This window comes from Fukomys damarensis, unplaced genomic scaffold (assembly GCF_012274545.1).
Source record: "Fukomys damarensis isolate Sample0158 unplaced genomic scaffold, DMR_v1.0_HiC HiC_scaffold_7, whole genome shotgun sequence".
NCBI lineage: Eukaryota > Metazoa > Chordata > Mammalia > Rodentia > Bathyergidae > Fukomys > Fukomys damarensis.
In genome coordinates, this window is record NW_022900919.1 from 28,030,579 (window position 1) to 28,044,334 (window position 13,756).

Sequence of the window (13,756 nt, forward strand, 5' to 3'; positions counted from 1 at the left end):
TGGGGGCTTTCCTTTGCATGTGATTTGTTTCTTTTCTCTTACCGCTTGTAGTATTTTGTTTTTCTGTTGGGTTTCTGGGATCTTGATTATTATATGTCTAGGTGTAGATTTTTTTTGATTGTGGGTAGTTTGGGGTCCTATATGCCTCAGTTATCTGAATGTCAAATTCTTCCCCTCTGTTTGGGAAGTTTTCTGTCATTAATTCTGCAAACAGCTTTTTTAAGTCATTTGTATTTCCTCCTGCTACTTCGTGGATTCCTATCAGTCTTATGTTATTCTTCTTTGCATCATCTAGGAATTGTTGGATCGATTTCTCATGATCCCCTACTGTTTTTAAGAGACCTCTCTTTTCATGGTCACTGACTGCAATCTTGTCTTCCATATCTGAGAGTCTATCTTCGCATTCTTTTATTCTGTTGTGTACACTTTCAATGGAGTGTTTAATCTCCTGGGTGTCTGTTTGAATATGTTTTATGGATTCCATTTCTTTCCTATGTTGGGCATTTATTTTTTCCATTTCTTTCTTATGCTGGGCCTTCATGGCTTCAGTTGTGGTCCTGAGCTCATCTACTTTTTTGTCAGTTTCTGCTCTAGAGTTTCGAATCACGACTTCCATTTTGCTCACTATCTCTGTGGATATCTGAGAAATTATTTCTGTTTTGAATTTTTCTACAGCCTGATTGATCTGTTTGGTTACTTCCTGTGCTTTGAGTTCAGGGTGTCCTGGTGGTTCACTATCGGCCTTTTCATCCTCATTTGCCCTACTGTTTGCCATTGGTGAACTGGAAGTGTGTCTTTGTGTCTTGCTTAAGTGTTTTCTCATTTTTATTTTTGTTGTCGGGCTGTCCTTGTTTTAGTCTCTGGGTTATCACCCAAATCTTCCTGATATAGTTGTGCCCTAGCTTCTGGGTCTCTAACGATCCACAGACATTCTCATCTTCATAACATCAGAGAAAACAGCTCATCAAATCAACCGCAGTGCTTTATCCCAACTGATACAATCAGCAACACATTAAGATCAAGCACAACTTGGAAAGTGACCACCTGTGGTAGTCACTAGTCTATCACCCTTAAACCATTTGAATTAAATTGAAATCAAGAAGCAGTCCAGAACATGTCTGCAGTGAACAAACTTTTCAATATAGTATATTACCATTTAATGGCTCAGACAGAGTGAGGATGCAAGACCCCTGGTCTCAGTTAGCTAATGGCTGAACCCCATGATGCATACTGACCTTGGCCTGTAAGGCCCAGATTGAGTTCCCCAACCTTCTGAATGGTTGAACTCCACACCATTCTACTACAGGTTTCCCACGCCCTTTCTTTAGAGGTGTTCACAGTTGGGAACTCAGAAAAATACCCTTGATGACCACCTCTGCCTCTGCAGAGTGGGTCCAAAGACTGGCACAATCAGGAGGTCTGAGAGTGCGTGGGGGGGGTTGGGGGTAGGAGGGGAGGTAAGGGGAGTTATGGGGGTTCAGGGGCACCTGCATGGCTACCTTCCTGATGCTGGAGCATGGCGGCTCCAGGCGGTAGAGGGCGTGACTCTACTTCCTGTGGTGGATCTGGCCCAGGCTACCTTCCGGCCACTGGAGGATGGCAGCTCTGTCAAGTCATAATCTTAATGTTTAATAAGTAATAAAAGCTCAAACTTTGTGCATAAAGCTAAAAAAACTATATATAATCTTTTGTGCATAAGAAATTTCATGTTGGACTATGCAGTTTTTTAGAAAAAAATACCCATTTTTCTCCAGTGGTGCATCATTTTTCAGGTTTATGTTTAAATAAGAAAATGTGTTTGAATTAAGGTTAGGCAAAATAAAACTCATCTTTCTCCCGTTTAACAAAGGAAGGACTAGAGATTCCAAAAGATCTCTTTTTCCCCAAGTCACCCTGACTGCTGTTTTTGGATGGCCCGATTACAGGTACAAGTACACATACATGGAGGAGATGCTGGGCAATGTCCCTGGCGCCCGGCAGGTGTTCGAGCGCTGGATGGAGTGGCAGCCCGAGGAGCAGGCCTGGCACTCCTACATCAACTTTGAGCTGAGGTACAAGGAGGTGGAGCGGGCCCGCACCATCTATGAGCGCTTTGTCCTTGTGCACCCTGACGTGAAGAACTGGATCAAGTATGCCCGCTTTGAAGAGAAACATGCTTATTTTGCCCATGCCCGGAAAGTGTATGAGAGAGCGGTGGAATTCTTCGGAGATGAACACATGGATGAACACCTTTATGTCGCCTTTGCCCGATTTGAAGAAAATCAGAAAGAAGTAAGTCAAGAACTTGATGACATTACAGAACAACTTAAAAGGTGACACTGAGTGTGCAATGAGTTGTTTTCCATTTTCTCTTACTCACTATTCTTATAGAAACATAATTCCTTAGAGGAAACAGCATATGTCTATGGCAGAAATGCAGAGAAGCTGAGTGGTGCAGAATGTTATAACTGTAACTTTATTGTCTTTGTTTGAAAATTAACCCTTCAGACCTTAGAGAGGGAGTATGATTAGATACGCTTTACATTTTAAAGAACCCCTGGAGAATATGTTGGCAGGGGAGGCAGTAAAGGTAGAACCAAGCAAGACCTGGGGGAGCCTATTAAAATGGTCCAACTTAGAAATATTTCAGTATACATGCTAACTTGTTTCACTTATAGTACTAGTTTATTTTAGTTGGTTGAAAAGAAAATTTGTATTGTGTGTTAGTTTCTTTTTTGTCAGAATCTTTTTGGGTTATATCTTATAATGACTGAGTAACTGCTTTGAAGATAATGATAGTTTGAAGATAATTATTTGGTTATGAAATTTTGTTTTTTCATAAAATAAAAATGGTTGGCAAGGGTGGGGAAGATAGGGCTGTGTTAAAAGAGTTGCAAGAGTGAAGAGGGAGGGGAGCAGAGGAAGCAGAGAAGTCCCTGAATTTGGTGTGAACCCATGTGTGACCACTAGTGTCTCCTCAAACCAGGAAGCCTGGAAAGGCCCTGGCTCTGTGGGGAGAAGATCCACTGGGTGATACTAAGAGCTTTGCCCCAAACCTCCAGTTGGCAGTGTTAAGCAGGCAGCATTGAGTGAGGAGCTCAGGGATAGTGTAGCCCTTCCTGACAGAAAAGTCTCATCTCATTGCCTCAGCATCTGGCTTCGAGGTCATGTTTATGGTGCAGTCATTCTCCAGGCTGTGACAGCATACTGTGTCATGGATATAACCGTGATATCTGCTTTTAGTTCGAAAGGGTGCGAGTCATCTATAAGTACGCCCTGGATAGAATCCCAAAACATGAGGCCCAAGAACTTTTTAAAAACTACACCATCTTTGAGAAGAAGTTTGGCGACAGGCGGGGCATTGAAGACATCATCGTGAGCAAGCGGAGGTTCCAGTATGAGGAGGAAGTGAAGGTGAGTGCAGGGGAAGGGGCTGGCTCCTCGGGATTGTGATCCCTGCAGGCCATGGCCAGAGTGGGCAGAACAGCAGGTTGCGGCAGACTGGCAGCTCCTTCAGGTGCTGAAGAAGGCACCACAACCCAGGACCTACTTGGATGTGCTTTGCCACTCAGTATGCTTGTTGACTGCACACCATGGAAAGGCGGAAAAAAAGCAGTGTGGCTCTGAGCTCAGTTCTGGAAGAAGGTGGGGCAGAGGAGTAAGGGTTGATCCCAAACCTCTGCCTAACTGCAGGATGAGAGATGCATGCTAGCTCTGGTCCCATTCCCAGATTTAGCTGTAATGAACTTCTGATTGCAGTTTTCTCTCACTGTTCTATTAAAGCAAAACTCTTGCTTACCAGATGAATTTAGGTATCTCCAAGCACAGGACTAAAATTGATGCTAAATAAGGTGGTAAATGATATATGCTTAAAAACACTACCAGCTGGAAAAGCAGGATTCACATTTGTGAGCATGGTCTAATTCCAATCATTTTATTATAAACATATATCACTTAAATAAACAGATGCATTAATATTAAGATAGGTGTCTATCATCATTGAGTCTTAGGAGTCCTGGCTCTAGAAAGAGGGGCTTTTTTGAGGGACTCCTACCCAGTGCTGTGTTCCTTTTTTTATTCTGTTTATAGTCTCAGGAGTGTGATGTTTTTAAAGTGAGATAATGAGTAAAAGCTAGGGAACAAATTACTAACTGGAAAGAGACTCTGGTCCTCCTTTTGGCTCACTTGGCTGGGAGTGGAGCTTTTGGTTTCATTTCACCAGTGAGCTGCTTGTCTTCAGGCTAATCCACACAATTACGACGCATGGTTTGATTACTTGCGCTTGGTGGAAAGTGATGCCGAAGCAGAGACTGTGCGTGAAGTCTATGAGAGAGCGATTGCTAATGTACCGCCCATCCCGGAAAAGCGGCACTGGAAGCGCTACATCTACCTGTGGATCAACTATGCCCTCTACGAGGAGCTGGAGGCAAAGGTGAGACGCTGCACCGCTTGGATTCAGCTCCCCTCTTGAGGGTGGCAGGTGCTAGTTAGAATCCCTGGAAAGCAAAGCCATTGAGTTGTAAATTCATATAGGCCTCTCTGTGATAATTTAGACTCTCTGTGCCTGTTCTGAGTAAAAGTGAGGGGTTTTTGGTGTATTTTGTTATTTAAACCTTGAGGCACAAGATGCCATCTGGAATTTGATAGGGATCAGTGAACCGACCTTTCCTTAATTACATACGGTTTCGTGGGTATTTTCACAAATGAGGACCACTGATATATTCTATGTTTTTGCTTTCAGTAAAAAATTAAGTGGCATTTTCAGAAATTGGCTGACAGGTAAAGATCACCTCCTCTTCTTGATGTGAGGCTATAAAACATCTTTGTTTCTATCAAGCAAAAAGCCTTTCTGCTAAGGAGCATTCAAGCTTCTTAAAGCAAAGTTTGATGGCCAAAGGCAGTTCACACTTGTGACTGTAAATGGAATCAGAGTTTGACAGTAGCAACTAGAGCAAACTTATTGAATGTAGAGAGTATACATTTTTTTACATAAAATTAGTAAGTAATAGAATTAGTCTTAGCAACAGACTTCAATATTTTGTGAAATTTTCTTAACCTGATACAGGATCCGGAAAGGACAAGACAGGTTTATCGAGCCACTTTGGAACTAATTCCACACAAAAAGGTATGCATGTTTGAAAGTGTTGAGTCTCACCCAGCCAAAATTCCCTTTTGATACTTGGAAGTGACAGTATTTATTGACTATTTCCCTGTCCTTGGCACCACGGACAACATAAGAATGAGATGTGCTCCTTATCTTGGAAAAGAGCATGTAATAGAGATGATCCTGTAGAGATTCAGAGTGGGGAAAGTTGAATGGACAGAGTGGAAGGAGAAAGGCACCATGATGCATGGTGTGGGTGGACACACAGGGTGAGGTTTGCAGGTAGTAGAGTGTTGCATGCATAGATGAATGTGTGCCCTTTCTGGGATGGTTGAGATATCAGCACTGTCATGTTTCCTATCATGAGAAAGGAAATGTTTCCTGTTGTAGACATGTCCCCAGCCTACCTTCCTAGGACACAGGCAGGATGGGCTCTGCCTGCCTAAGGGAGCCCATAAAACAGGGCCTGGTCTAAGGAGAGGCTGCTGTGTTGTGACATACAGTAATTTCAGTCTCTCTGTGGTTTTGTTTTCTAGTTCACATTTGCCAAAATGTGGTTGTATTATGCACAGTTTGAAATAAGACAGAAAAATTTACCATTTGCCAGACGAGCTTTGGTAAGTAAAGATCAAGATGCCTCATTAAATTCTATGAGAAGGAAATTAGAATCTTAGTGCCTGCAAATCTGTAATTCCTACTTGAAAAAACGATAAGCCAGTCATGTCATGGTGGTACACACCTGTAATCCCAGCGCTTGGGAGGCTGAGGCAGAAGGATCATCGTGAGTTCAAGGCCAACTTGGGTTACATAGTACAAGGTCAGTATGAACTACATAGTGAGACCCTGTTTCAAAGAAAAATGAACAGACATTTGTTTTTATAGCCAAGGACATGTTAGAATAGGAGCCCTTGCAAAGACGCTGGATAGCAATGCTTAAATCATTTCAATTATCTGGGGCAAATAAATGTTCTACTGGCCCTGAAAATGTCTACAACTGTTACAAGATCCTTCCTCAGACAAATATGATCTTGTGCAAAAATGGTGGTATATGAGACACACTTTTCTCTTGATAACTTCAACAAATTTGAGTGGGGTTAAATACTCTAGTTTTCTTCACACAAGCCACTCTCACCTCAGGGCTCTGGCAGAAAGTCAGTTCTGCTCTTTCGTTAGCTTTTAATTTAAAGAGGGTTTTTTCATATGTGAAATCCTAGAGATTTCATGTTTCCTAAGGAATCTGATCAAGTTGAAATAAATCTGGAGCATTGCCTCTTGCTGGCACACAGCAGTGAGCCTGGGTCTCTTGTTGGCTACATGAATGAAAGAGGTTTCCTGGGGTCTTTTGTCCAGGCCAACAGTGTGATCCATGCTGCAGGTGACAAAATGGTGCCCTGCAGGGTGTGTCCTCAGCAGAGAACAGGCTCTGTCCTAGGACACAGACAGTGACAGTGCCTCTTGACCTCACTAAGACATCACAGTGGCCTGGCCATTTTATTTTCCAGGGAACAGCCATAGGCAAATGTCCAAAGAACAAGTTATTTAAAGGTTACATAGAATTGGAGTTGCAGCTTCGAGAATTTGACAGATGCCGGAAGCTTTATGAAAAGTTCCTGGAATTTGGACCTGAAAATTGTACCTCCTGGATTAAGTTTGCAGAATTAGAGACAATCCTTGGCGATATTGACAGAGCAAGGGCCATCTATGAATTGGCTATCAGCCAGCCACGCCTAGACATGCCGGAGGTAAGGATCTTGATCTTGGTGGAACTTAATTTTGTTTTAGCCACTTCTTGTAGTCCTTTAGACAGCCATCTAAATGTGCATTTTAGGTGTAAAGATGTTCAAATAATCTACAGTTGCTCTAGTTGGATTGGGATTTTCTGTTCATAGGATGTTAAGGTGGACAGCCAGGATCAATTGGGATATCACAGGGAATAGGATTAGCTCGCCCCCTTCCTCTTTCCCTCTGGTAAAGCTAAAGGCATGGGAAGCCCAGGCATACCAACCCATCCTGAAGAACAAGGGTATAGGGTGAGCACTGCACATCCCTCTGTTCTCATAAGTTTTGCCTGGATTGGGCCCACAAGAGGCTCAGGCTAGCCATGATGTTCTTGAAATCACTTATGGCTGGATCCTGGAGCCCTAGGCCAGCAGTGGTTCGGTCTGAGCCACACGGTGGCGCCAAACCACAGCTAGGACCTGCTTCAATCTCACAGGCAACCAGAACCCAGGCAGCCTTACCATCTTGCACTGTGACCTCATATTGAATGGCTCAGGCCACCGACCACAGCAGGCCAGGGCGCTTCGTGTACTGTTGGCCCAGCTGTGGGCCTCAGCTGTCCCCAAGACAGCCCACTCCCAGGTGTCCAGGTCACAGCACATTCAGTCTTGTGCCCCAACAGGCTGCACCTTGAAGGTAGGGTGCTGTTCAGTGAACACTTGTTGAGTTGAACTCAAATAGCAAGAAATGTTCCATGGGGGTAAGAACATACATACTGGCTAATCTGAGCCTAATTCTCAGAAGTCAATTGTGTGTGATAGGATCATGAAAATACCTGGGAAACACATTTTTTTTTAGTTGAACATTTGAAAAACTCCAAAAGAACCTAAAACTGAATCCAAGACCTTTTTTACCTATTCCCTAGAATTCTAGCCTCATTTTCAGCAGGCTGTTGTTCAGTAAAAGCCTCACTCTCCAGGATATAGATAGTAGTTGTGTTTTGTACAGGACATGTTGCCTTCTAAATCATAGAGCCGACCTGTTAATCTTTCTTAGGTGCTTTGGAAATCATACATTGATTTTGAAATTGAGCAGGAAGAAACTGAAAGAACACGAAATCTTTACCGACAGCTGCTTCAGCGGACACAACATGTCAAGGTATTCCGTGTTTTGTAGATAGTCTTTGATTTTGCTTCAGAGTACTAAAAAAAACACTGTATTTCTAAATTTTAGTGTCTAGGATATCTATTTTAAATGACTTTTCTTGCTTTTGAAGAAAATTAGCAAGTCTTGGAAGATTTTGGGATATGTTATGCTTATCCTAGGTCATTGCTTATACTTTGTGAATATCTTGGATATCACAGGATAGAGAAGATAAAATTCTTTCCGTTGCAGCAGATTGCTTCAATACTCAGTAATGAAGCATTATTCAGTGTGTTACATACACTCTGTGGAACACTAGAAACCATGTTCAAACAAATGTCATGAACTAGAAATCACTATTATTGTTACATCATTGTGATTAATTTGTTTCCATAATTTTTCCTAAGGTATGGATCAGTTTTGCTCAATTTGAATTATCTTCTGGGAAAGAAGAAAGCATCACGAAGTGCAGACAAATCTATGAAGAAGCTAACAAAACCATGCGGAACTGTGAAGAAAAGGAAGAAAGGCTTATGCTGCTGGAATCCTGGCGAAGCTTTGAAGATGAATTTGGAACTGTATCAGATAAAGAAAGAGTGGACAAACTCATGCCAGAGAAAGTCAAGAAGAGACGAAAGGTTCAGGCCGATGATGGGGTAAGAGCTGAGCCTTAAAAGTCCAAGGATTCTGACTTTGACAGCTGTGCTTTCCAGTTGGTTCTGTAGTCTTAGGATTCAAGCAGAGAGCCAGGAGGACACAGCCAGAATGGATGGGGGAAGGGTTGGCAAAGGCTTATTGGTGATGCTTGAGCCGGGGGGTCCATGCAGTTGGTATAAATTTCTGTAGCAGTAACTGGAAGTCAGTGTGGTAGGAAGTGAGACTCCACCTTAAGAGAGAAGTGAATGCACCCATGGCTTTCTAGGCAACAGGAAGGAGGGTGGTGGAAATCACAGGCTTTCACGCATGAAACATGGCCTGCTACTGCTGGCAGCTCACACAGGTGGATGAGAGACTGGGATTGGAAGAAAACCTGTCCAAGGCTGTTTCTGTACAGAGAACGCAAGGAGGAGTGATGCCTCTTACAGGAGTGTTGGGAAATCACATTGGTAGTCAAATGGTAGGCATTTGGAAGGAGGGTATGTGTGCAGGAGATCGAGATAGTAATGCATAGATTTAAGGCTCTGATCCTGGATAAATGCTCCTTAAAATGCTTTAAACTTTTTAGTCCTTAAACACGAGACTGCAAGGCGGAAACTCTGTCTTGGTTGACTATGCAGGAGGTGTGCTTAACTTTTACCAGGTTTTCAGTTCCCTCCTGATGAGCATCAGTTACAGCCACTCCTAGTCTTTCAGACCCAACTTTGTTGTTTCTGTAGTAGGTTCTCTTGTTTTGTAAAATGAGGACAAGTAGAATCAGAACTCTAAAACCTGAGTGTTTGAGCCCATGTTTCCTCACCTTCATTTTGTCTCTGCAGTCTGATGCAGGCTGGGAAGAATATTATGATTACATCTTTCCTGAGGATGCTGCTAACCAGCCCAACCTCAAACTGCTGGCCATGGCCAAGCTCTGGAAGAAACAGCAGCAAGAAAAGGAAGCTGCTGAGCAGGATCCAGATAAGGACATCGATGAGAGTGAATCTTGATCTTTTTTATATCGACAGATGTTTTCTTATTTTCATAAATTAATAGTTTGCAGTACTTATGACTCCTGAAAGTTTTTATACTCACCAGTAAGAATTGTTTGGAATCTCTGGCACTTTCGAACTGTTTTTAAAGTGCTACTGGGCTTATTAGAGGGACTGCCGGAATTCTGTGACTCTACCTCTCTTCCCACATCCTGCTTTAAGAAATATAGTCTCCATCTATTCTAAATGGGCCTGCAAACTTTCCATTCCTTTTAAAGAAAGTTTTAAGGTTACACTCTAATTTTTCAGGTGTAATTTTCTCTTAGCTGCTTCCTAAAGATATGTTATGCATTCATCTAAAGCCTCTAAATTTACTGCCTTCACAGCCACACAGACTGGAGTTCACTTTCCAACACTATAAGTAGTAACCGTATATCTTGCCTTTCCTTTCTTTTTCCTTACTCAATAAATGGGTTAGTACTGATAGCACATTTGAAGATTAGAAAAGAAATATATGTGGTACATTGTAAATGCTTATTGTTCCCAGCCATTTTCTAAGTATGTTCATTTTTTTTGTAGAACTCAATGTGCTTAGATTGATGTTAGCATCTAAATATGCTTTTATAGGATCATTTATGCTAAGGGCTTTTAAAAATACTACTTGGAAAGTAATTTGCAGTGACTGTTTCTTAAAAAGGTTTTTCTTTCTTTACCAACTACAATTTCCAATTTCAGTTTTATTATCATCAGTTTCCCAAGCTGGTTGGGCTTTGTAATAGCTTGTTTAAAGAACAATAGCTAAGCTTGGGAACTCCTAGATTCAAGTTTATACCCTGTTAATTGAGTCTCCTTATAATGGGTTTCTTGGAGCCTTTGACATGTTTCTGTACACTCTATATCTTCATAGCGATGTTGCCCCATGGACTGTTCAATGCACTTCATGAAGAGTGCAGTTGTTTTACCCAGAATCCCAGTGTGCCACAGTGCTGGGCTGTCTGCTCATGACCCCTGCCTGCCACACTAAGCTTGCCCTTGGCATAGAGCATGTGGACAAAAACCTTAGGAACTCTATGCTGAACAGTGAAACTTAATGTAGGTGAGAGTGCTAGCATACTCACTAGTATCGTGCTCACATTTTCCAGCAGAACTCTTCTGAAATTGCTTCCTTTAACCTGTCCTGCAATTTTTTTTGCCTCTCAGCACCATTAGTGAGCAAATGAATTATTAAATATGCAAATATCATTATCCAAGGGAATAAAATATAAATTCTGTCTTGAAAATAAGATAGTGTTAAAGGGCAAAAGAAAATAGAACTCTTCAGATAAATCCTTTTGGATTCTGCTTTAGTCACAGGTTGGATATCAGTGGTTCTGACTACTGAGTTCTGACTCTGAGGTCGGCAAGGACAATCTGATTTAATATCCTTTGCTAAGTATGCAGAGGCAAGGGGTGATGGAAACAGTCACTAAGCCCTGGTCAGCCTAGCATTATCTGTATATATTGCATGGCTACGAAAGAGGAAGATCAGTTACCAGTCACGTTTTCAAAGTTAGGACAAGCATGTGCCAGTATGAACATAAAGGATTCATTTGTCTCCCATCCTCAACTCTGCCAAAACAACTCCTTTCTATTGTTAAAAGATGTGGGGCCAGGGAGTTAGCTCAGTGGTTCCGCCACCTGCCTTGCAAGCGCAAGGAATGGAGTTCAATCCCTGGTACCAAAAAATAAACAAACAAACAATAAAGCAAAAGACGTGAACCATTCCACATATATGTTTCTCTTTGTCACTCACAGGATACTTTACCACAGCTGTGAAAATACATAATTGGCCTACAGTCTAGTGACTTGTGCATGGCTTGCCTTTAAGAATGAGTTCTTTCTTTTAAAACAAAAAACTGAAGTGTTTTTGTTTAAGAAAGGCAGGATTTAAGCAAACTACCTTGAGAGGAGAAAACAATTCAGGACCAACAGTCTGAAAACAAGTAACTGGGAAGAATTACATGCAGTAAGTTTAAATGTGCTGGGCAGGGATTATTTCAAATGTGCTCTTGAAAAATGTTCTGTATAGAAACAGTGTGAGAAACTATACATCCTAAATGATGAACCTTAATAGTCCTGATTTAGTTGTGCAGATGTCCAGAAGACACTCAAGTCAGTAATGACTTTTATTAGACATTTTGGATTTATACATTTCATATATGCTTTTAAAGCTTCAAATGACAGTTCAAAACAAAATAAAAATATAAATATATATATGCAGCAGTGGCTCTCAGGCACAGAATTTAGGAGGTGGTCGGAGCAAGTCTTTTCCCTGGCACACAGTGAACATTTTGAATGATGACAGTGGAACTGTCCTAGTGGCCTTAACTGAATTTCATTATGGTGAATAACTTTAATAGGTGTGATACTGATAACTGGAAAGAAGATTTAAAATAAACTTTATAACCTGTATTTTTTAAAGACCTAAATTATTACTTTTCTCCTAATCTAAGAGTTCCAAGATCATCCAATGAAAATAATACCATCTGTAAACTACCTGGGACATCTATCTGCCTAAGAACCACTGCCCAAGGTTATTCAATGTCTTCAGGCCTCACCGGATGGGGTAACGGGATGATGGATTTCTTCTCTGTGTCCCTGGAAAGTGCTTTCCTCATATCTGTTACAAAGCAGGGTTTAAGGTAAGTAAACAGCAGAACATTCTGTGTCAAATTTAAAATGTATAGGAAAAGTCCCCCTAAAGGTTTTATCCCAAGTTCCACCAGATTCTAAGGGGAATGTGTTTTAACTTAGTCGACTGTAGATGGTGCTTACCATAGGCATCCTCATCTGGCTCCCCGTTGCTGGCCGAGTAGTACTCTATGACTGTCCGGTACACACTGTAACCCAGTTGCTTATACATGTTGACTGCAACCTGGTTAGACACTCTGACGAAGAGATCAACAAAAAATCCACCTTTTCTTTAAGGAGAAGACGACATGGGAGAATGTCAGAGCCAAAGGAAGCGATAGCTACTTTTATAAAAACACACCTGTTTTTCTTTTGCTTTGAATGGTAGTAACGGTCTTGCTGCTGACTACATCATAATAGCAACTTTTATTGTTTAGTTGTGGTTAAAGTGTTTTTTATGCATTTTTCAAAAGCTAAAATACATGTTTTCTTAAAGATGAACCACCAAACCATTTTCTACAATTTCACTAGCTGGTTTCTTTAATGACTATTTGATGTCAAAGTAATTGTAATGCTCATTTTATGAATGAGCCATAGTACAGGAACTGTTCACTGCTGTCCAGATAGGAGAGCTCAAGCCTCTGCAGCCTTAGCCCAAGGGCAGATAGCAGATGTTTGTCCTGACCCAGGAACCCAGGTCTCTGGTTGGTGTCATCCACTTGGTCACCTAGAGGACTCCATATTTGACTGGAGACCTCCTTGCTTCCTGCTGATTTCCGACATCTAACAAGTTGGGGTTCTCCTGCTTATAAAGTAATAGAATTGGATTTTATGCATTCCTCTGCCATTTGTTCTTGAAATCAGTATTGAGTCAGCCTCCTGGGTGGCTAGAGCTTATTCATCTTCTATCATACAAACTGACAAAAAATATAGTATGTGTTTAAATTTTTCTTTTTTTTTTTTTTGGTACTGGGGATTGAACTCTGGACCTTACACTTCTGAAGCAGGTGGTGGAACCACTGAGCTAAATCCCCAGCCCATGTTTAAATTTATTTTAAAAATTATTGCCATGATTCCTCTTCAACATCCCACCACCACCACTGCTTCAAACTTATTGTTCTCGCTATTTTCTTAAGCCATTCTGGAAGTCCTCTTTCCCGAGTGCCTTTAGTTGTACTGTCCTGGCTGCCTCTATGTCCCAAATCAATTTAAAATGTTTCCTTTTCATGGTCCTTTTGACTTTGGGGAAGAGCCAGAAATTGCATGCTGCTATATCCGTTGCATGAGTGTCATGTTTTTACAAGCCTACTTTTCCATTAGATGGCACTCAGCCCCAGCCACTCATCTCATTTTTGACCACTCCTCATAAAGACAGAAAAAGACATCCAGGACTGCTTCAGAGTGGCAAGAGCAGTGGGGTAAATATCTGAAGTGAGGGGGAATATTTTGAGGGAGATTATGGCTCTGTCTTTTACTGTAATTTTTAGATTTTTTTTTTTTTTTTTTTTTTTTTTTT

General features: G+C 41.4%; 2 protein-coding genes across 7 annotated transcripts in view; one reads left to right on the plus strand and one right to left on the minus strand.

The window, feature by feature from the left end:
* Crnkl1 (crooked neck pre-mRNA splicing factor 1) overlaps positions 1 to 11,704 on the plus strand; it is a 17,572-nt gene extending 5,868 nt beyond the window's left edge. Inside the window, exons 5-13 of the mRNA XM_010634178.3 lie at positions 1,926 to 2,271; positions 3,223 to 3,393; positions 4,220 to 4,411; positions 5,045 to 5,104; positions 5,620 to 5,700; positions 6,586 to 6,825; positions 7,859 to 7,960; positions 8,353 to 8,601; positions 9,421 to 11,704. Of these exons, the coding sequence (XP_010632480.1) occupies positions 1,926 to 2,271; positions 3,223 to 3,393; positions 4,220 to 4,411; positions 5,045 to 5,104; positions 5,620 to 5,700; positions 6,586 to 6,825; positions 7,859 to 7,960; positions 8,353 to 8,601; positions 9,421 to 9,588 (1,609 nt within the window). The 3' untranslated portion in view covers positions 9,589 to 11,704. The remainder of the gene's footprint in view (positions 1 to 1,925; positions 2,272 to 3,222; positions 3,394 to 4,219; positions 4,412 to 5,044; positions 5,105 to 5,619; positions 5,701 to 6,585; positions 6,826 to 7,858; positions 7,961 to 8,352; positions 8,602 to 9,420) is intronic.
* The window catches only part of Naa20 (N-alpha-acetyltransferase 20, NatB catalytic subunit), a 33,255-nt gene that overhangs the window by 3,069 nt on the left and 16,430 nt on the right, over positions 1 to 13,756 (minus strand). For 4 of the 6 annotated variants that reach the window (XM_010634179.3, XM_010634181.3, XM_010634180.3 and 1 more), the window contains 2 exons: positions 12,385 to 12,530; positions 12,168 to 12,229 (listed from right to left, as the gene is read on the minus strand). In XM_010634179.3, coding sequence (XP_010632481.1) covers positions 12,168 to 12,229; positions 12,385 to 12,530 — 208 coding nt within the window. Of the gene's footprint in view, positions 1 to 11,722; positions 12,230 to 12,384; positions 12,531 to 13,756 lie in introns of those variants that run through there. The other 2 variants (XM_010634186.2, XM_010634187.3) reach the window with 2 other exon arrangements.